Source organism: Mauremys reevesii, linkage group 11 (assembly GCF_016161935.1).
Source record: "Mauremys reevesii isolate NIE-2019 linkage group 11, ASM1616193v1, whole genome shotgun sequence".
Classification (NCBI taxonomy): domain Eukaryota; kingdom Metazoa; phylum Chordata; order Testudines; family Geoemydidae; genus Mauremys; species Mauremys reevesii.
Genome location: NC_052633.1, coordinates 23,052,290 through 23,075,373, shown reverse-complemented (window position 1 = coordinate 23,075,373; position 23,084 = coordinate 23,052,290). Strand labels below are relative to the sequence as shown.

Here is a 23,084-nt window from a genome sequence, read left to right as displayed (position 1 = left end):
GTGGGAGAGGCTGAGGGCTCTGGCTGGGGGTACAGGCTCCTGGGTGGGGCTGAGGATGAGGGGTTGGGGGTGCAGAAGGGTGCTCTGGGCAGGAACCAAGAGGTTCGGAGAGCAGGAGGGGGATCAGGGCAGGGGGTTGGGGTGTGGGAGGGTGTCAGGGGTGCAGGCTCCAGGCAGCACTTACCTCAAGCAGCTCCTGGAAGCAGCGGCATGTCCCTCCTCTGGCTCCTACGTGAAGGCGCAGCCAGGCAGCTCAGCACGCTGCCCCGTAAGCAGGTGCCACCCCTGCAGCTTCCATTGGCCATGGTTCCCAGCAGAATGGTTGCTGCAGAACCCCTTGGCTGACCCTACGTATAGGAGCCGGAAGGGGGACATGCTGCTGCTTCTAGGAGCCGCACGGAGCCACAGCACATGCAGAGCGGGGCAAGCCCTGGACCCCGGCAGAAGCTTGAGGGCCGGATTAAAACATCTGAAGGGCCAGATGTGGCCTCTGGGCTGTAATTTTCCCACCCCTGATTTAGATAATGGCATACAGAGTACCCTTATAAAGTTTGTGGATGATACCAAGCTGAGAGGGGTTGCAAGTGTTTTGAAGGATAGGATTATAATTCAAAATGATCTGGACAAACAGGAGAAATGGACTGAAGTAAACAGGATGAAATTTAATAAGGACAAATGCAAAGAACTCCATTTAGGAAGGAACAATCAGTTGCATGCATACAAAATGAAAAATGACTCCCTAGGAAGGAGTACTGCAGAAAGGGATTTGGGGGTCATAGTGGATCACAAGCTAAATATGAGTCAACAGTGTAACACTGTGGCAAAAAGGAGAACATCCTTCTGGGATATATCAGCAGGAGTGTTGTAAGCAAGACACGAAGTAATTCTTCAACTCTACTCCACACTGATTAGGCCTCAACTGGAGTATTGTATCCAGTTCTGAGTGCGACATTTCAAGAAAAATGTGGACAAATTGGAGAGAGTCTAGAGAAGAGCGACAAAAATTATTAAAGGTCTAGAAAACATGACCTCTGAGGGAAGGTTGAAAAAAATTGGATTTTTTAGTCTGGAAAAGAAAAGACTGAGAGGGGACATAATAACAATTTTCAAATACATAAAAGGTCGTTACAAGGAGAAGGGAGAAAAATTGTTCTTCTTAACCACTGAGGATAGCACAAGAGCAATGGGCTTAAACTGCAGCAAGGGAGGTTTAGGTTGGACATTAGGAAAAACGTCCTAAGTGTCAGGGTGGTTAAGCACGGGAATAAATTGTTTAGGGAGGTTGTGGGAATCTCCATCTTTGGGGATTTTTAAGAGCAGGTTAGACAAACACCTGTCAGGAATGGTCTAGATAATTAGTCCTGCCACGAGTGCAGGGGACTGGACTAGATGACCTCTCAAAGTCCCTTCCAGTCCTATGATTCTATGAAAGCCCCTTTGCAGGGGCCAAGAATAGAAGCTGGTCTCCACAGCATTCTCCCCTTCCTTGCAGCAGGTATCTCAGCAATTATCTGTGCTTGTACAGTACCAAATTAAATGACATCCTGATCCATGATTAGGGCTCCTAGAAATGACGGTAACACAAATAATAAAAAAATAATAAACATCAGTGTCTGCACCTGCCCCGACTCTGAGAGGGAGAGTTAGCACGGGGGCAGGTGGTCTGCCCACAGGCAGCATTGCAGGAACCAGGCACTCTTACATTATAATCCTTGCTCTAGTTCTGACATTGGTTATGTGTAAGTCTACAGGAGCAGCACAGAGGAACAGCCCCGCCACTGAACTAGGGATTCCTTTCCCCACAGAGCCCTGCAGCCCTACCCAAACCCTCCCTTCCGAAGGGAGAGCCCCAAAGAAACTCCACAAGGCATCTCACAGAGTTTCCAGGCCCCCTTCCATCATCTCACTGCATGGGGGTTCCATTTAGCCCTTGGGACTTTCCTACACTGGGAAGTTTTTGTATGTGCCTTGAAACCTGTTCATTCAAAAATGGATCAGGCCATTTTAAAACGAGGTCTACACTAGCTCTAACCGGTTTTAAAATTGGCTGAAGCTAAACCAATTTTAAATCCAATTGGAAAGTGTCCTCAGTGTAGGCATGTCCTTTGTCTGGATTCTATTTTAGTACATGTCCCTCTCTATATGTATAACTGATATATACATTTAACATTTCGGGATAGAAGTAAGTGAGAGTTCCCCTTTGACTAAGCAAATTGTTTATCCCTTTACAGAGAGAATTTAGTAGTAAAACGTCTACTGGAACTTCCATTTATTACTGTATGGGTTCAAAATTAATTGAATAGATTATCTGAAGAGTTCCAAAGGATCCTATATAATTTGGACTATTTTCCCTCAAAGACTACCGTTTCAGAGACCAGCAAACAAAAATACCAGTAGAACTATTAACAAGAGTACAATAAGCAATTTAAATAGTAATTATCCTCAAATACAGCTTTATTCCTGAAGGGATTTACCTGTGTACCTGAAGTATAGCTATTTATGTAGAGCTCACTTTGATGCTCAAACATCCTAGCAAATACTAATGTAATTCATTCTGACAGTCTCTGAACAACAGACTGAGCACACATGTCCAGATAATGCATTAAGCCAGTTTTGTTACTTTTGTGGTTTGAAATCTGAAAACTCTGCCTGCCATGTACTATACTAGTAACTAAAAACAGATGTTGAATGCAAGGCTGTGTGCCGAATTCCTTGCTAGGGCTTTTTGATGTGGAATATATGCATGACAAAGACAAAAGCGATGGTATATCCATGTTTATCCAGCTTCTCTATGTTTTTGCTAGTACTGTGTCTGAAAGATTTTTCTGAAGACGTCCCTGAAGTTCTATTCTTATGAATTTGTATAAAAAGCAGTTCCTGATATAGCGTGTGCACTGTAATTCACTCTCATCTCGTCTTTCTTTCCAGAGAGCCTGGTGGTAGAGTGTACACCCATCTCGGAGGGCAGGAAGTTTTAATATACTGTGCTAGTGAACAGAAGACAGATTTCATCTGCAGTAATAAAAAAGGCATTAGGAACTTGTGTGGTCTGAGCACAGGACTAGGGGCTAGGAACTTCTGATACTGAACCTGACCCATGCTGATTCTCTGTGCCTTCAGGCAAGTCAATTAACCTGTCTCAGCTTGTCTCAGTCTGTAAATTGGGGATAACACTTCTCTACCTAGCTGGGTTGTTGAGAGGATTCACTAGTTCGCATTTGTGAAGTGCTTTCAAGATAAGAAGTGTTATCAATGCCTGCCCAATACTATTATTATGGCAAACCATTTAATAAGCTAAATGTAATCATAGCCAGAACAGGACATCTTTTTAACCTAGCAGCTGGAAAATGATGCGTCTGTAAAACACACATAAGAACACCATCTGACCAGTTAGCATCAAGAACTCCCATTTCTACAGGCACCTGAAATTTTCAGAACCAGCCCAGGCTCTGTTAATATGTATGTTATATAGGCATAAAACACAAAACCAATTCTGGATTCAACTGGGACATTTCATTTGTACTCGGGCATGTACATCCTATGCTGCTCAGCAGATTGTGGCTTGAGAGATACCTACTCTGCATGGTACTCTATAGTTCAGATTTTCCGCTGCACGGAGTTTACATAAGGCACAGCAGGGGAGGGAAAGCTGTTCCCAATTTCATTGCTCATTGAATCTCTTGCCGCTAATGTTGTCCAGTCAGCTTCTTGTGTATTGATAACTGGTTCTTTAAAAGGGTGCATATCATTTTTAAGGTTGAAATAATCATAACACAATGCAAGCAAGCCCGTCTAAAAATGTTCTGTCCTGCTGGAGACCAAAGGGGAAAGAGATTGTTTCTTCATGGAAACATTTGCCTGTGAGCCCACTATGTTAAATAGCAAAACATAAAAGGTTTCTCAAGTCACTTTGCACAGATATATTTATTTTTTATTACATATCACAACAAAGATTCATCTTATTCTTCTCCTGAACCATCACATACCTAGCTAGGAAGGTTGCTGATGTTTTATAACATCATGGCCTGAGAGATCATCAAAAAATCTATTGAGACTAAAAATCACAGTAAGGTCCTCACATATTGAAAATAAACTGGTATATGAGATTCAGAATTCTGGCAATTATCTTCTCCAGACTTGACAGTCTCACTAAGCCAATGTTTTGGTGTCAAGAAGGTCTCAAATCCAAATAAGGAAGAGGTATAGCCTTTACCATAGCTAACGTGATCAGGATTAGCTACTGATAATGAACAGCCACTGCAGTCTCATTCAAAATAAGACTTCGGACTAGTCAACAACCTAGAAATGATTTCATGATATTGCACATCCTCATTACTAGCATAGTGGATCAACATGAATTTTACAAATATTACAGAAGAGCTATTTAAGGAAAATATGTAGGTGGAGTATAAATTAAAACCCTTGTTATGAAGCTGTTTATTTTTCCTCTTACGACATCATATGATTCAACTTCAGCCAGTTTAGTAAACACTAATAAAAAGAACATTTAGAAAGGAAGGCACTGGAATCAGTAGATCATGGTTCAATTCCTTGCTGTGCCACTTACTTAATTTCTCTGTGCCTCAGTTTCCCATGTGTAAAATGGGGATAATCCTTCCCTACTTGCACAGAGGTATTGCGAGTATAAATTAATTCAAGTTTGTCAGACACTGCCACTATGTAGTGGCTGTCCACTCTACCCTTGCTTCGCTGTTTCCTACATGGCCACCTCCATGTAGGCTTTTTCTACCACCCGACCTAGTCCCTCTTCCTAGTTCATTGTGCCAACCCCACCCCAGCATCTCATTCTCCCTGCAGGTCTCCCACCACAGTGAGTTCAGGCTGCTTCCTACATAGCAGCCCTTGCATTCATTCTCCAGTCACATGATCCCTCTCACTCATGCAGGGCCGGCTTTAGGCCACCAATTACACCCCCGACCCGGGGCGCCCCGCACTAGAAGAGGCGGTGGGCAGTGAAAATCTTCCTGGCTAGCACCTTTTTTTTTTTTTTTTTCACCTGGCGGCAGGGCACTGGGGTCTTCAGCAGCGGTGGCGGCGGGTCCAGTGCGGCCCGCCTGAAGAAGGCGAAGCGAGAACCGCCGCCGCCACCCACCCGGTGAGTACCACCCCACTTTTTTTTTTTTTTTTTTTTTTTTTTTTTCCTTTTTTTCTCAAAACTGTTCAAATCAAAAAAATGCACAAATTAACCTGCACTCATGTGCTCCATCTGGAGAATACCCTCTCCTAAAAACAAGTCATAAAGGGATTCCCTAATCCCTTTAACATCCTGGGCAAGCTGGGTCGTGCATATGCCCAAAGGACTAGTGCCCTGGTGCATTAACCTAGACGAACTCTCCTCACTTGGGGCTTTAACTCAGAATGAATAGGATTGAATGGGATAATTCATGTGAGCATGTGCAACTCAGACAGAAGCAATGGTTACAGAAACTGGCATACTGTATTTACTAGGTTTGCACAGCATTTTGAAAACCTTCCTAGAGTGGATAAGGAAATAAGTCCCCTTTTGATTTTAAATTAGAGATGAATGCATGTGTCATATTGGAGAGCACATTAAAACAGCTAGAAGTGCACAGACAATATGGGATATTTTAGGCTTTTATTCTTCCGTTTTATTTTTCCCCCATTACACGTTAAACCACAACTGAAGAATATAATGAGCAGGTCAACGCTAAACAGCTTTAGCATTACAGTATTCTAGCTTTTACATCTGAACACCTCTGTCCAAAATCACCCATGCAGCAGGGCTGGTTGAGAGATCAACAGAAGCAAACAGGACATCTGTCACCCACATCATCCCAACCAAACAGAGACAGACTGGAATGTTAATGTGATATTTGCCGCCCATATTCCAGTGCAGAGTTAGAGCTATGTCTACACAGAGCAACTCTTGGATGATAAAGGTGGGAAATCAGGGTGTCTCCAGTCTTCACAGGCCTGTCTGGAGCACACTGCAGGTTCCCCAATCCTCCTGTATAATAGGAAAACACCATCCACTACTTCCCTGATCCTTCCACAAAATCTTGGATGACACAGAACAGGAGTCTGGAGCAAGACAGGTGAGATGGGAAAGGGATGGAGAGGAATAGTCACACACTGAATCTTGGGCCTTGTAGGCAGGAGGTTAGGGGCCAAGTCATGGTTTTGCCATGATCCTCAAGCCAGGGACAGCACTGTTGTACTGCCCTTCTGAATCAGAACAAGAAACAGACTGTGACTCTGACACTCACAGTCTGCCTCCTGGGCTCCCTTTGCTCCACAAGCAGAGGAACCTGGGCTGAGTCTACCCCTGACACTATACACTCGCTGTTTTGAACTCGTGTGGTTACAAATTTTGCAATCTTTGGTGTTTTTCTTATAGCCCCCACCACCTACTGTCCTGTGCTTACTTGAGAATCTCAGCTTTCATTCAAAAATTAAAGTTTCTACCCCTCCTGGGGGCAGAGAAAAGCTTGAAAATGGGACCCAAGTGCACCCACTTGGAAGGTTCAAACAAACAAACAAACAAACAAAAAGCTACTTCCTTCCTTTTGCCAGCTACCTGGATGGTGAGGGGGACACCTTGCATTCCACTACTCAACTGGGCTGCCATGCAAGCCAGGCTGCGATCTAGCCCTAGGGGAATGGCATTTCAAAAGACCCCATATTGGCTTGCACCAGCATTCCTGTGCAGAGCGTTTAAAGAATAGACAAATAAAACAAAACAAAACAGCAGTGTAATTTTTATGATCATGAACCATAACCAAAGCAGTCCCAATAAAAAAAAAAAACAACGCACTGCTCTGCCTAAAAGTGAACAAGAAACCCCTTGAAAGGAAAATGCTACTAAAATGGACAGAAATAAACATATTAAAGGTGACAAGTTAAAAAATAGTCAATATCCTTAATAAAGACCAATTTTGCCAGCGAGATATGCAAGTCATCTTTTAATGACTAAGGACATTGGCAATATTGAGCTGCTGCATAGGAGCCCACAGTATTATACTGAGCAGTATATCTTATTGTACTGACTGCCCTAGGAGCATACTACATGTTCCATTAGTTTCACACGTTCAGTCAGTGATTATAATGAACAGTTGAGAATAATGCTGCAAGATCGCTGCTGGATAAGATTAAGAAGAAGCAGTTCTCAATTCGTCTTTTAAAAAAAAAAACCATTCCACTTCCACACTAATATCTGAAATACTTAAAAAATCTGGGTGTATAAATGCTTAAATTACTGTCCCTGCTACAAACTGGTGATGTACACCTATGTAAAATGTGAGCCCTTGAGTTCCCATCCCCCAGCCAGGCTTTTTGCAGACTGCATTAGAAGTAGTTAGTTCACTGTTTCCGTCTCCACATCTGGGGATTAAAACAAGTTTAAAAAGGCAAATGATTTACAATGTAAATATATGGCTTCTCTGTCCACAGTAATACTATTTGGCATTCACATATTTTTAAAAGTGTTGTTGTTTTTTTAAGCAGAGTATGTTAAGTTATTTATCTTTCAGAGACAAAGAACTTGATCCAAAGCTCAATAAAAGCAACAGGAATATTTTCTATTGACTTCACTGGTGGTTGCTAGATAGGGTTCAAAGACAGGAAAATAACACAGGTCCAGATTCAGCAAAGCACTGAAGCATGTGTCTGAAGTTAAAAGCTTTGCTGAACTGGGACCATACTGATATCACATGTATTCCCAGACTGGATCAGAGCCATGGCCAATCTAGTCTCTTGACATTGGCCAGCACCAGATGCTCGAGAAGAAGGTGCAAGGACCACACAATAGGCAGATGTAACATAATCTGTCCCCATGACAGGCTCATAAAACTTCATGCTTCAAGGTTTACACCAATCTAACTTCATTAGAAATTAGGTTTCAATTACAGGAGCAGGTGAGTGAGTTTCTGTGGCCTGCAAAATGCAGGAGGTCAGACTAAATGATCAAGATGGTCCTTTCTGACTGTAAAGTCTATGAGTCTATGATAATGCTTAAAAAGTTTGAGAAAGCCTAACTAACAAATCGGTATTTTTGTTATTCATGCAAATATCCAGTCACACCCTAACATCCTGTAGCAATGAGCTCCACCGTAATTATGTACATGTCTGAAAAAGTGTTTCCTTTTATCAGTTTGGAAATGAACACACCCCTAATGACACTGTATCAGATTAAAACTGTTAAGGGCCAAATCTTCCAAGGTTGTCTTCAAATTTCCCCATTTCTCAAGCCTATGTATCTATTTTTAGGCTCCCGAATAAGGTCTTGAGCTTGCACAGCTTTAAGACTTCAGTGGCTCGTGCAATGGGATTACTCAGTGAGCAAAGTTAAACACGGGCACAAACCATTATCAGGAACTAAAAGTGGCCTGATTTTCAAAGGTGCCAAACATCTGCAGCTTCCACTGACTTCAGTGGAACCTGTGGGTTAGCAGCTCAGGGGGAGGAGGGAGGAAATGAGTCTAACTGTAGACAGCCAGGTTTGAAAGTCTAGACCTAACCCTTCTGTGTAAATTAACATGCCACGTGAAAACAAAACTCCTATTACAGATCTCTGAGCAAAGGCTCCCTCCTAGGGTGACCAGATGTCCCAATTTTATAGGGACAGTCCCAATTTTTGGGTGTTTTTCTTATATAGGGTCCTATTACCCTCCACCCCATCCCGATTTTTCACACTTGCTGTCTGGTCACCCTACTCCCTCCGAAGGCTGACAAATACCACAAACAAAAAACTCTCTTTTTAAACTAAAAACCAAGTTGCTAAGAGACCAGCTGTTCTGTCAAGAACATAGGAAGAGTCAAGTTAAACTTCTTACTGATGGAATAGCCTTAAGGACAGTTTCTGTCACTTGCAAACACATCAAATCCTTCATGACATGGTCTATAGTAGAACAAAACATCACCTGTTGAAGACAATGGGTGTGAGCAATTGATTCAGCACTGATTCCATTGCCTACAGTTTTACTGCAGGCATAGACCAGAACAAACCCTGCTCAGCAACATTTCAGAAAGCCATGGTTCAGACCTGCAGCTTAACTGTGTACAGTGGAATCAGTAACGAACCCATTGTCAGCCACAGGTAAATGTATCTAATGGAAACCAGACCCATGAGCACTCCCAGTGATTTCAGTACTGGGGCCCAATCCTGTAAAGCGCTGCTAAGTGCTCAGCATCCTGGAGTGCCATTGAGGGAGCTCAGCATCTGGCAGCATCGGGCCCTTAGAGAGCAATCTAACCAGTTTCCACAGGTTAAAAAAATGATTGCAATATAATGAGGAAGATTGTACAGTTTTAACCAAATAAAAATGCCGAGACAATGCAAATTGACATTATTCACAGAAACCAAGAAAAGGGACCAGACGTTGCTCTCATTTATATCAGTGTAAATCTGAAGTGCCTCCATTATATTCAGCACAATTACTCTGGATATACACCAGGATAATTGAAAGCAGAACTTGGGCCAAGGGTAAGGTTTCAGAATGCAGTCAAGACTCATTTAACCCTGGTAATTTGAGGAGCCTGTAAGGTTGGTCTCGAAGTACGCAAAGATGAATGTTAAAGTGGGTATCCTGTCTCTCTGAACTGTACTAACTGCATTATTAATCAAGCAAAGCATATAAAGGCTGATGAATGTTCACAGCAGTTTCGCTTCCCAAAAGAATTTTATTTAAAATGTGAAAGTTCATGTTTCCATCCTTCTAACAAAGAGGAAGCTGGAGTCAACATGTTGCCCAAATTAAAAAAAGTTCCTCATAAAGACAAATATACTGGATTTTACATTTTTACAGTTACAATTTCTCTAAGCCAGATGTGCTCAGTTGGCAGTTATGCTCTATAAAACCTTTACCAAACTGTTAGTTATTGGTGAGCAACTAGTTACAACTAACCAGTTATTTTAGTAAAACTAGTTTTGCATGGCCAAAAGATAGTATGTTATCAAATTGACAAAGTTATGAAAGCTGCAACATAAGAAAAATATACCTCGTATCAAATTAATTTACAAATAAGTGTCAGAGCAGAAGTGGCAGTACCTAAATATTGCACCATTTGTCATTAGGGATTACATGCCGATTTAAGAAATTATTTGATGCAAAATATCAAGATATGGCCTTTAGACATTGCTCATATTTATGTAAGGCAGTAGCTTGAGTGTTGGGATTTTGTTTTGGGTTTGTTTGTTTTGTTGTTGTTGTTGTTTTTTTGGAGGGTGGGGCACAAATACACATTCACATCCATGCAAAAACCTAAAAGCTTTACATCAGAAAACAGCTTCAGTCAGGTATGAGTCAAAACTTGCGCAAAAATCAACCATTTTGGTTTTACTTACTTCCTCATAAAGATGCAGTAACATGCAGCTGTAGAGAGGAAGTGGAGGCTTTGCAAGGCCATTTTCTCACTGCATCCTTTTTAAAATTAGAAACCAAGCCATTACAAATAATTCCAGCACAAGAATGTGTTCCTGCATGTAAAGCCAGCTAATAATGCAAAGTACAAAGAGCAACCAGACAAGCTTATTTCAAACTAGGGCATACAATATTGTATGGTACAGATATAGTAAACTGTCTCAATTTTTAGCTACAAAACACTAGTTTGTTTCCAGTGCATAGTTAGGAATTGCTTTTTCTTCTAAAAAAGCAAAGTACATATAAGTGTTTCTCACCAAAAAGTAAGTATTCTTCCAGATTTTCACAGTTATCTGTAATTTATTGGCCAAGACTATACCGACTCCAGTGATGACCTCAGTCCATTGGTTCACAATTGCAGAATTATCTTCTCTCTTTAAAAGTAAACGTTTTGTGCTTCCATTCTAACCTATTGCCAGGCCAGGAGGGCTCCAGTAGTAAAAAGTCACAGGTTTCACATACAGCAATTAAACCCAAGTTGAAGACATAGGATAGTGGCTGTGGGAACTTAACAGGTTAGGATCGCCAGAAAATAAAGTGACAAATGTCAAATATATGCTCCTGGAGAGAGGTGTTATTTAAAAACAGTTCTATAGCTCAATAAGTGCAAAAATATTCTGTCACTGGAACATTCTGCGGTGTTAACATTTAAAAGTCTCGGGAAATGCAAAAGTTAAAGTTCTATCAGCAACATTAGCCTGGCCATGTTTCACCTGTATATTTAATGGGATATTTTTATAAAACGTAAGTAGCAGTGTATTAAGCAACACATTTAATAAGATAAACAAGAATAGAAAATACAAGATCTGTTCAATGTGACAAAGGCCAAAGTCTGTGCCAAGGACCCAGGCTCCTGGAGCCATGTGATTACATCAAAATCTCAGCTTTCATTAATTTTTTGTTAAAGTTTCTAGCCCTCATGGTTGCAAAAAGAAAAAGCAGCCTTGAAAACATGGCTCACTGTGTGTGTAATCAAAGCAGCCATATCTGCCTGAGTCTGCAGACAGCCTGAACCAATGTCTCTGAAAGGATGAACTACCGGAGGCCTCTCAAGGAAGTAAGTGTTTACCCCAAGGCCCACTGGCCCCAGTAGAGGATTCCGTTGTGTGGCAGGAGGGTTAAGAGAGCAGCAGGCCCAGCGTAACCACACCCCCAAGTACATACCCTAGCAAATCAAGGTACAAGTACAAGGTGACCCGTTCAGCTATCACCTCATCTCTCCCGGGAGAAGAAAGAATCTTAGCTGCTCCTGAGAAGCCGCCAGGAGGCCTGGCTGCCTCTTGTTCTGGGCTGAGGGTGGGGAGAGACAGCCTCTATGCTTGGTGTTTGTAGGGCCCTGGAGGTGACTGACTTCTCTTTCTGTCAAAACCTTAACTTGCCTGTTTCTCAATCAATTGCAATTCGGTGATTTGCCACAAAGCTGAAGACACCTATACCTGGCCTACAGCAGCACTTCTATCATTGCTAGTGCTGGTGGAGCTCCACCAACCCTTGAACAATGCCAAGAGAATGATGGCACCAGCAAACAGCACAGCTACACCACTGGCAGCAACAGTGGGGCCCCAGCTAAGGCATTTTTACCACTCGGTCAGGCCTAATTTTTAGGATGCAATGAGAAAAAAAAATAACAGCTTTCCTAGAGAGCCAACCCAGTAGGCAAATATGTGCCCCAGACTACACAGGACATGTCTCTATTAAACGTAGCCGTGACAACCAAATCATATTTTAATAGTTGAGCAGGAAAAGGTCAGAAGATGAATGTCCAGCAGAGAGAAAATACCACACCTCAAGCATATAAAGAAATATGAGGTTTTGCTGACAGTTATTCAAGAAAGAGCAATGGTCTAACATGACATATACCCAGAAACTTAACACATCCATAGAAAAGCCTTACTGTGCCGCCCCTTTACAGCGCGATCGCACTTCTTGGGACTTTAGGACTGTGTCACTTTCCCATTGGAAGAGAAATCTGCAGACCAATAGACCCTGAATATTTCCTTGTCTACATTTTTTTTTTAAAAGCACGTGCACAGGTCTCCTTTACTTGAACACAGATGACAAAACCAGCAACAAAGCTACCCCAACAGGTAATTCCACTTGCAGAAATCTCAGCCAAGAAAGCAAGCCTCTTCCTGACCCTGTATCTCGCTGGCCTTGTCTACACTAGACCTTATTTCCTGCTCTGAGTATGGTTGGACAATGTAACATTTCAAAACAGGGCTTTGGAGCGGAGTCTGGAGCAGCTCCGGAGCAGTGGAGCTGCAGGTTTTTGCTTGGAGCTGGAGCAGAGCCGGAGCACAGCTCCAAAGCCCTGTTTCAAAAGCTGGTGGCCAGTCTACACTAGAGCAATGACCAGGGTGCCAAGAGATGTGAACCAGAGGGAGAAATGCCAGATTATTTTTTTAAATGTACTTTTTCTTTAAAATATGTGAATATATTTCCACAACTTCTGTGCATGTTGTGTGGCTAGAACTAGCTCGGCCAAAGGAAACAATAGCTGCTGTGGTGCGTGTGTTGGGTTAATTATTTCAATTTTATTTATCTATCTATCTATCACCAGAATGAGTGGCCACATACTTGTTGATGGGTAAATTATTCCTGTTCCAAAGTTACCTTAGTTTATAATGACAACATTTTTAAAATCTCAAGCTGTTTTTCAATTCATCCATTATAAAGCCAGAAGGGACCATTTTGATGATCTACTCTGACCTGTGTAACATAGGCCAAAGGACTTCCCTGAATGAATTCTTTCAACTAGAACAGTGTTTCCCAAACTTGGGATGCCGCTTGTTTAGGGAAAGCCCGTGGAGGGCCGGGCCGGTTTGCTTACCTGCCGCGTCCGCAGGTCTGGCCGATCGTGGCTCCCACTGGCCGCGGTTCACTGCTCCAGGCCAGTGGGAGCCGTGATCAGCCGGACCTGCAGACACGGCAGGTAAACAAACCGGCTCGGTCCTCCAGAGGCTTTCCCTAAACAAGCGGCGTCCCAAGTCTGGGAAACACTGAACTAGAACATATCCTGATTTTGAAAAATTCTTTTAAACTTGCATATTTTATACAATAGGTTTAGTGAGATCCTTTCTTAGCTAGTTCCAACTCCTTCTGAGTCAGGGCGTGCAAAAAAAATCAGTTTTGCCACTTTAATTACTATCGCATGCTTGATTAGTCACCAAATTTATTATTTTCTGCAACCTAAACAAACTGATTTCTCATCTTTATTCCCACCCCTTCAAATGCCCCCTCTAATTACAACACCTACTTCAGGGAATGGAAGTACACATATGGGTGCCCAGCACTATGGAGATGCACACGCAGTTTCCCAGGAGGAGCGGGGAAGTTTAGCTGTTAAACCAAGCCTTGGCATCACTTATGAATGGTTAGAGCAATATGAGCAGCAGCTGTCTATCTTCCCACTCACAGAGGGAGTGCAGCATTCACTGGTGCCTTGAGGGATGGCTAGAATTCTATTACGTTGCAGGGCAGAAGAACTGCAACATGACTCAGGATAAGATAGGAGGCAAAACACTTGGTAGTCCACTAAGGCCATTAAAAGCCAGTCACTGCACAAAGATGAGTCCCACAACCCCTCAAGTCACACCCACTCTGGCCATAGTCAAGGAGGTCAGAGGAAATCTGCAGCACATTGAGACACTTGAGGTTATGTTTACCTGAAGAAAGTCAGTCACTGAAAAAAGTACCAAATCACATAAAGGAATACTATCAACTCACAACCTGGTCAGTGTTTTTAAAAATGAGTTTGAGAACTTTCGGGCGCTTATCCTCCCCGTGAGACCACCTGCCAATTTCTGTGATTTTAGCATCATGTGTCCATTTTAAAATAAAAGCTTTCTCTCCTTCCCCCATTGATGCATGCAAGACCCACATACTTCAGAGTAAACTGACTACAGAAAGGAGAAAATTAAACTTACTGTCTACAAAGTGCTGCCAAACACATGAAGTAAACATACTAAAACGCTGCCTAGAGAACCAGTCTCACTTTCTTTCGGTTCAAGTCACCTTTTGCATTACTTTCAGCTATAGTTAAATGTTTTCAGAGAGAATGATGATTTCGAAGTGGATGGCAGCCCTGTAAACACACAAACACACACTCAGGCTCCATTACTTTTAAAAGATACCATTGAAAACATGCATGTGGTAAGAGTGTAATTTAGAAATATTTCTGTTGTCTTGTTCACACAGGACTTGAGCTCATGGGAAAGACTCCTTTTGGCTCCTTGGAGTCAACAAGGACTTATGGCCTGCTCCTGGTTCCACATAAGTCAACAGCAAAACTCCCATTCACCTCAGTGGTGGAGGATTGGAGCACTAGGTACTATGGCCCTTTAGAAAGAGGCAGCTGGGCAGCCCTTTTATGCAAATTTTAAAGTGATTAGTCTTAGTTTAAAGGATGTTGAGAATATTTGTAAATCAAAGAGGGAGTGGTGCATTTAGCACAAACTCCTGTTGCTGAAACCAACAATTAGGCACAGAAGGGCTTACGTCAACATCTGAAGAACACCCACAAACAGCATGTTTTTGAAGCACTTCTCCCCCCACCCCCACTCCCGCCACACCCTAAGTGGGTTAACAGAAGCAGGAGTTTTTGGATTGACCCTTACATTCAGAAATAGCATGGAAAGGTAACACTTGCTTAAGCAGTGCTAACACAAACCGTCAGCAGGCAAAAAACTGACATCCCAAATTGAACACAGTAAGCTAAATGCATCCTCTAACTTAACAGGAAGAAATGTTACCAACTACAGACCCTTTCTGCATTGTTATTACTAGTGCTCTGCAAAGGCTGGGCTGGTGGTACAGAAATGAGATGGAGGAGGTACCTAAGATTTAGTTTCTGACAAAATGATTTTCCACAAGCTGTGTAAATTTTCTTGAGTTAAAGAAATACTCTTAAGGATTTCACACACTCAGTGGAGCACTCCCAGTAACAATCACCTGTGTTCTAGGAGCCTCGGTGAAGATTTACATCCCATCTCCATCACTTTCACAAGTAAACTTAAATTAAAAAAAAAAGTTCCTTGAATGCAATAAATAAATAAATAGTTGTACAGAAACTGACTTGTTAAGTGTGACTGGAGTAATTAATAAGAGACTCCCTACAGCCCACTGAACTGCACTTTGGGAGACTTGGGTCTGGAAGAGATCTCTGATCTTTAGCTACTCAGAGCAGCAAAGAACATAGAATCATCAGAGAGTCATAGAATATCAGGGTTGGAAGGGATCTCAGGAGGTCATCTAATCCAACCTCCTGCTCAAAGCAGGACCAACCCCAACTAAACCATCCCAGCCAGGGCTTTGTCAAGCCTGACCTTAAAATCTTCTAAGGATGGAGATTCCACCTCCTCCCTAGGTAACCCATTCCAGTGCTTCACCACCTTCCTAGTGAAATGGTTGGAAATTAGAAAAAACTTAGACCTCCCCACTGCAACTTGAGAACATTGCTCCTTGTTCTGTCATCTTCCACCACTGAGAACAACCGAGCTCCATCCTCTTTGGAACCCCCCTTCAGGTAGGTGATGCTCAGGCTCAGGCAGATAAAACTGCATCTTCAGGAAACAATAGCATAGTCCAAACAACCTAGTTAAAGAGCAGCTCACAGGAGAGAGCCGGCTCATGAATGTATTCCTTTTCTGATGGTTATGGCACAAGGGAGAAAATGATCTCTCAGAAACCCAGAGGAAGTGGAAAAATCAAAATACACCAGTATGATTGGACATCCTCAGTCCTTACATCTTGGAAGTACTGAGCCCCCTTTTTCTTTCCCTTCACCCCAACACACACATATGCCTTGATTTGAGTTTGGTGAACAGAGCCCATGTTTGAATGTCTAGGACAACCCAATTGTCAAAACATTAGTTTTTCATTCATGCTAAACTCTAATTCATATGCATATGCTCTTATTACATACAGCCACACCCTCATTGAATATAAAATAATAAACTAAATGGTCAGACCTTAAAGTGCATGGGGAGAAGAAAGATAATAAACAGCAATGACACTTTGTACTGAAATATCACTTTTCATCTGTAGGTCTAAAAGCACTTAAACTTACCGTGCCAGTTGTAATTGGCACACACCGTAGCGGATGCAAGAAGCTGTATATATGACAAGTGGATTATCTGGAACGGATGTGGAAGACTAAGTAGCACTGTCACTCAATACTGCTGCATACAAAGGTGTCAGCAAAGTTGAAACCTTAAGCGTCTAATCACAATTTAGGGTTTGTTCATTTTTTTAATCTTACTACTTCAATCATTCGTATACAATTTTTAGAAGAGGGGGTCCAGGAACAGAAGGAAGATAGATAGATTCACTTCCACAAGTGAATGAGGGTTGAAAATACTTCCTTCAGTTAAATGATTAAAAAGCTACCATGTGGTCCAGCTGATTAGCTAGCAATTACCATCACTCAGAAATGAGCTCCTGTAACTTGCTTGAACAGAAACAGATAGGACAGGAATCGGCGACCTTTGGCACACTGCCCATCAGGGGAAGCTGCTGATGGGTCGGACAGTTCATTTACCTGCAGCATCCGCAGGTTCGGCCGATGGCAGCTCCCACTGGCTGCGGTTCGCCGTTCCAGGCCAATGGGGGCTGTGGGAAGCGGCACAGGCCAGGCCACCTCTTCCCACAGCCCCCATTAGCCTGGAACAGCGAACCACAGTCAGGGAAGTTGCGATCGGCCGAACCTGCAGACTCTGCAGGTAAACAGACCAGCCGGCCCGCCAGCAGCTTCCCCTGATGGGCGGTGTGCCAAAGGTTGCCGATTCCTGTGACAGGATATAGTCTTAAACTAAGCTCTTTTACCTAAGAAATATCTGAATACAACCAGGATAGCTTATAAAGTATACCTACTTTATTGTTCCACCACCACAGTATCCTAGCACTTCTCAAGAGTCTTAAAATAGAAACAATAACAATCTCTTCTTTTTTTCTGACCCTGTATGAAAAATAGATTAATTAGCTTATGATTATCTTTGTTTGCTTGGTTGCCTATGTGTGTGAGAGAGGACAAAAGCGAGTAGGTGCTCATGTGAAAACAAAAAAAATGAGGAAAACCTAAGTCACAGAAATAAGATTTATCTTTACTCCTCATACCAGCATGTGGCTTCTTTCGTCTCTTGCTACTAAGTATCATCAAACTTTTACAGAGCTGGAGGTAGACTGCCTTGTTGGCACTTATTGGTCCACAGTTTATGGTTCCAGTGGAAGGCAGTTGTTAAGGGAAGTTACACTTATGGAGGGAGAAGAGATCTCTCAGGCAGACAGAACCAATCCCATGGAGAACCTGATCCAGATTTTGTATGCAGCGCAGAGAGCTGGGGTGATGTGATTGTAGGGACCTGTATTGCTGAACACACAAGCTGTTGCGTTTTGTACCCGTTGCAGCTGCTACAGGGTGTGGGGCTTCATTACTAAATATAACAAAAGTTGTCATAATCAATACTGGAGATCACAAATGCAGGAGTCACAGTGCCACTTCTGTGTCTGAGCGGACGGTATGCAGTCTTCTGGCTAGCCACAGGTGAAAGCTGGTGTGTTTTGCTGCAGTGGCTGTCTGGACACCCAGAGCAATGTAGCCTGTGGACCAAGTAAATCTGAAGATACATCTTTATAATAGCCTCCACTGCCTACAGTATGTAAGTGCTTCAAAGTGCATCATTCTTCCTGCCAACATCACCTCAGTCTTACCAGGGTTCAGCTTTAGCCAGCTGCTCTTCACTCAGGTACTAATTTCAGGTAGGCATGGAAAAAGGTGATGTAAAGGAGGATGTAACACCTGGCATCCTCTGCACGCTACTGGCACTTCAGCCCATGTTGTCATGCAAGGCCTCCCACTGGCTCTGTTATAGGCACTGAATAACATGGGGAAGAGGATGAGCCTTGGTGGGAATCTAAAGACAAGGGCTTTAGAAATGAAGGACTAGTGGCTCATAACTTTCTGGGTCAATCTCAAAAAAGGCCCTAAGCAATTTTGAAACACTTCTCTTCACTCCTGCATCCTCGTACAAGTGAGACAGGAATATCTGGTGATCAACCGTACCAAATGTCACAGAGAGGTCCAGCAGGAAGAGTACGGATATGTCTATGGACAGGAGAAGGAGGACATCCCCCAGAATAAAAAGCGTTGCCATACCATGCCCTGAAGCCAGACTGGGAGTGACCCATGACACTGGCAAAGCAGAGAGTATTTAGCATCTGCCGCCATGCAAAGGCATACTGAAAAGTCACCATGCCAGTTCTGAGAAATCAATCTACCAGGTCTGGAGAATGTTAGAGGTGGGGGAGGGGAAGAGGAGAAATAACTAATCTTAAAAAAAGTCCATACTGCCCCCCGCCCCCTCAGCATCCTTTGTTGCAATACAGACTTCACAAGATGCAATCCACTTGGCTCAAACCACATTTTTGCACTCTACACCAGTGATGAAGCAAGATCTTTGTTGAGGAGGTTTAGCAATGGTTTTAAAACCTTTAGGGCTTTAATTCCAAGGACCTCATGAAACACGATTTCAGACATAGACGTAAAGCACTGAAATGCTACACTTCCTTTACCAGCTGTAGTGCAAATACCTTTAATATTATGCTGCAGCCTAGACTTTAAATTTATGGATCTCACCTGAATCTTCTGATTTATGAGACTTGTTCTATGCACTACAGGGCAGAATTAAGTCTCATGGTGTGAAATATTTTCTTCGTTTGCTATAAGCACCACATCCGAAGACATGAGTGTATCAAGGGACATGCCAGGAAACAGAACTATAAACACTGTCTTTGGTTAAATTATGGAAATGCATTTAGACTACTATAATTCATACAGTTGCCTTTCAGTGTTTATTTTATTTTAAGAGTAGCTTATTTTTTCCTTTAAAAATTTGGTGTTAATTGTAAGGCAAATGCCAGGTAGAGGATTTTTTAGTGGAAGACTTCTTTGGAAATGCATAAATAAAATGAGAGAGAGAGAGAGAGAGAAAAAGAGAGAGAGTGTGTGTGTGTGCACACGCACGCGTGTGGCCTGTAACTGCTGATGATCATATTAAAAGTAACAGGAAAGTTGTGGACTTGAAGGACACCCACACTGCAGATTATAGGCAGACCAAGTTAAACTAAAAATAGCTGATTAAGAGAAGCAAATGTGTAACAGATGGTACAATATGTTGATAAATTAGGCTATGGGAACCACAATATCACTTTACTAAATATTTTAAAATGCTTTTGACTATCAATGGTAAGAAGTGATTTAATACAAATTATAGCTGCTCTATTATTAAATTTAACATTTTAACATAAGGTGAGAGTTGAGTATTGCCATTTTCTGATAACTTGCAAACAGTTATGGCAACAAAACCAAAAATGCACTCTTTAAACATGAAGGCCTCGTAGAGAAATAATTACTATGTATCATGGTAATAAATAGCACTGAATTCCCAAAAGAAGGTTAATACACCTTGGAGACTTTACACAAATAGCCAACATCCATTTTTATCCTACCTCTCAACTCTGAGAATTGTAAAATTGCATGTTTGACTTGAAAGCTGGATGGTATATCAACTCTAACTCATCAATGGGTAAAATTTTCAAAAGTGAATGAATGTCAAACAGAATACTAGGTTCACTTAAGTTACACAGATAGGCCCCAATTCTGCAAGCTGCTCCCTGCAGAAGAAACATAGGCAGAATATCATTGTCTTCAATGGGGATTCACATGGGCACCCACTTGGAGCCCACTGCAAGACTGTGGCTCTAAAATCTGATCCTGCATAGCAGTTGACTTCAATGGGAGTTTCAGGTGCCCAACAAGGAATGCAAAAATGGGTCTATCATTGGTTAAACAAACAACCTAAATGATTTTTTAAAAATCACTTATGTTTTCTATGTGAAACAATCTCTTAAAAGAAACCTACATGAGGAGTTGTATAGTTAAATATCTTAGTTTAAAAAGCAACTAGGAATCTGACAGTGTTTGAACAGACAAATAACAACCATGCATGCAGTTGCAAAGTGTTAATGTTCATAGGAAGGAAGAGGCAAATTAAAACATTAGCTTAAGCAACTCACTAATTAATTAATTAATTCCAACTCTGGACTGATGAGCAAATGCAACTAGTTAATTAAAGTAAATGTTCTAATATTTCTAATCTGCCTCTTGTCGCTAAGTGACACTGAAACACACTGAAATCTATCTTGAGCCACAATATTTCACTGATTTAAATAAAAACAGGTCAGGGCTGCGCCGGAATGAAACGCCAAACCAATAAACACCAGAATGATGCAAAATAACTGTGCTATTCTAGATGGTTGTTTCAGTGGCAAATCCTCTGATCTATTCATTGTAAAGACGCCAACAAATAGCGCCTTTCTTTCTGGCGTTTTGACATTTGCCTGTTTTCCCCACACAATGCAAAACTTGACTGACTAGTAACGCGGTACATTATTAGCCTCAGGCAAAATAGCCTTATTAGCCCTCCTCCCTGTTCTCTGTGTGCGTCTCCCAGCGAAGAAACACACACACACACAAGCCCGAATGGCGATCGTTGCAGGGCGCAGTATATGGGAGCGAAGAGCTGCCAGAGTGCGGGGAGGGTTTTTGTGCTTAACGAACGGACGGGATATGCGCAGGCGAAGCATTGCGAGACACCGCTTCACTTTGCTGAGCTGCACAACAACAACCAGCCCATCAGAGCTGGAGCTGCCATAGCCACTGCCTGCTCCTGCTCCTGCTCCTCCTCCTCTCCTCGCCAGCAGCGGCGGCGGCTCCCTTCGGCGCAGGGGTTTTCCGAGCCTCCTGCAAGGCTGCCCGGGCTCTGTGCTGTCTCCTACCTGGTCGGTGAGTTTGAGGACTGCCATTCTCCCTCGGCTCTGCTCAGGCACATGCAGCTCCGCTCTCGGGAGATGTCAGCCAGCTTCCAGAGTTGCGGGCGAGGGGAGGGGAGGAGAGCTCAACCCAGCCGTGCCTGGGAGACCTGAAATTGACAATCCAGCTGCTCGCTGGGTCAGGAGGAGCAGAGGAGCCTGCCGCTAACCGAGCCTGCCTGATACAGGAAGTACTGACTGCACAAGCCCAGCTGCCACTGACATCACCCCGTGCACAACACACGCACAGAGCAGCTCTGGGCAAGGACAAGGCTGCCTCCTACTGCTCGCATCTCCCCCAGAGCATCCCTCGCCTTCCCCCCACACGCAGAAAGACATGGGCTGCTTCCTGCTGCGGCTCACATCTGGGCTACACTCACCCTGCTGCACCTCCCCTCGCCAATATTTTCTTTGTTCCTGTCACAGCCTTGCCCAAATCTGTGTCTTCCCTTCCCTTCCCTTCCTGCCTCTTTCTCCGGCATGTTGCACTTATTACATTGAGCAGCCCCTGGCATGCCTGACTGCCCGCTCAGCTCTCACTGAGCTTCTTGTCTGTACACGTTAAGGTGGCACTTATCACCTTGCTGTATAGGCACGAAACACATAACGCTGTGGTTCTCAAACTCCAGCATTTAGACGAGTCATACATGTTGTCCTAGGGGTCTAGAAGGCACCAGAATGGAGAAGGAACTGAAAGAGGTATGGTGGGAATGAAGGGAGGAGATGGCCCAGGAGCCGATTTTGCTCCTATAAAGCAGTCTTTAGAATTAAAGGATGGGATAATTTTTATTATTTAATGAGTATACTCAGGGAGTTTGGCCCTGCCCTGAGAGTTTGCAATCTAAGGCCCCAAATCTGCAAACCACTAAGGTAGAAGAGTAACTTCATGCACATGATTCGTGACCCCTTGTTGCACATTTGCAGGATCAGAGCCTGAGATTTTATAAAGAACGGGGAGTATTTGTGGCACTTTAGAGACAAATAAACAAAACCAACAAATTAATTTGGGCATGAGTGCCACAAGTACTCCTTGTTCTTTTTGCTGATACAGACTAACAGGGCTGCTACTCTGAGATTTCATAGTCTGCCTCCAATGGGACTCCAAGCAGGTGTAAAGGTTAGTTCACACAGAACAGATTGCAGAATCAGGGCTTAAGTTACATACAGACAGTTCAGGATAATAGTACACAAATACATAATACAGGGAGAACCTGGCCTGGGACTTAGGAAAAATAGGTTATATTCCCAACAATCAGTTCTGGCACAGGCTTCCTTGGGCTAATCACTTAGCTTGTGAGAGATTAATTTAACCTGAAGTGGTACTTACCTCTGCCCTTTCCCCTTTTATGAGTGGAGCCTGAACCTCAGAATACGCAGTAGAAGTGGTAATAATTGGAGATATACCAATCTCCTAGAACTGGAAGGGACCTTGAAAGGACATTGAGTCCAGCCCCCTGCCTTCACTAGCAGGACCAATTTTTGCCCCAGATCCCTAAGTGGCCTCCTCAAGGATTGAACTCACAATACTGGGTTTATAGGCCAATGCTCAAACCACTGAGCTATCCCGCCCCCTAAGTGCCGCCATAGGTTTGTCATAGAGACATTGCTTCCCCCTGCTGCACCACCCTGACTCAGTTGCTTCTCCCTTTGCTTCCCTCCCTTGGACCAGTTTCCAAATTCAGATAATTCTGTATAAGACAGTAGTAGTATTTCTTTTTAAACAAATGAGCCAATGTTTTATTGGTCTAAATTTCTTTTTTTAAATAATCCTTCATTAACAAGCCATCCTCATAATGACTACAGTGTTCTACAATGACC

At 42.9% G+C, this 23,084-nt stretch overlaps 1 protein-coding gene across 13 annotated transcripts in view; it reads right to left on the bottom strand.

The window, feature by feature from the left end:
* The window catches only part of ANKRD44 (ankyrin repeat domain 44), a 209,970-nt gene extending 187,998 nt beyond the window's left edge, over positions 1–21,972 (bottom strand). For 5 of the 13 annotated variants that reach the window (XM_039494044.1, XM_039494035.1, XM_039494040.1 and 2 more), the window contains exon 1: positions 21,847–21,972. In XM_039494044.1, the coding sequence (XP_039349978.1) occupies positions 21,847–21,915 (69 nt within the window). In that variant the 5' untranslated portion in view covers positions 21,916–21,972. Of the gene's footprint in view, positions 1–19,904; positions 19,924–21,233; positions 21,610–21,846 lie in introns of those variants that run through there. The other 8 variants (XM_039494034.1, XM_039494036.1, XM_039494039.1 and 5 more) reach the window with 4 other exon arrangements.
* Between the last annotated feature and the right edge of the window lie 1,112 nt (positions 21,973–23,084).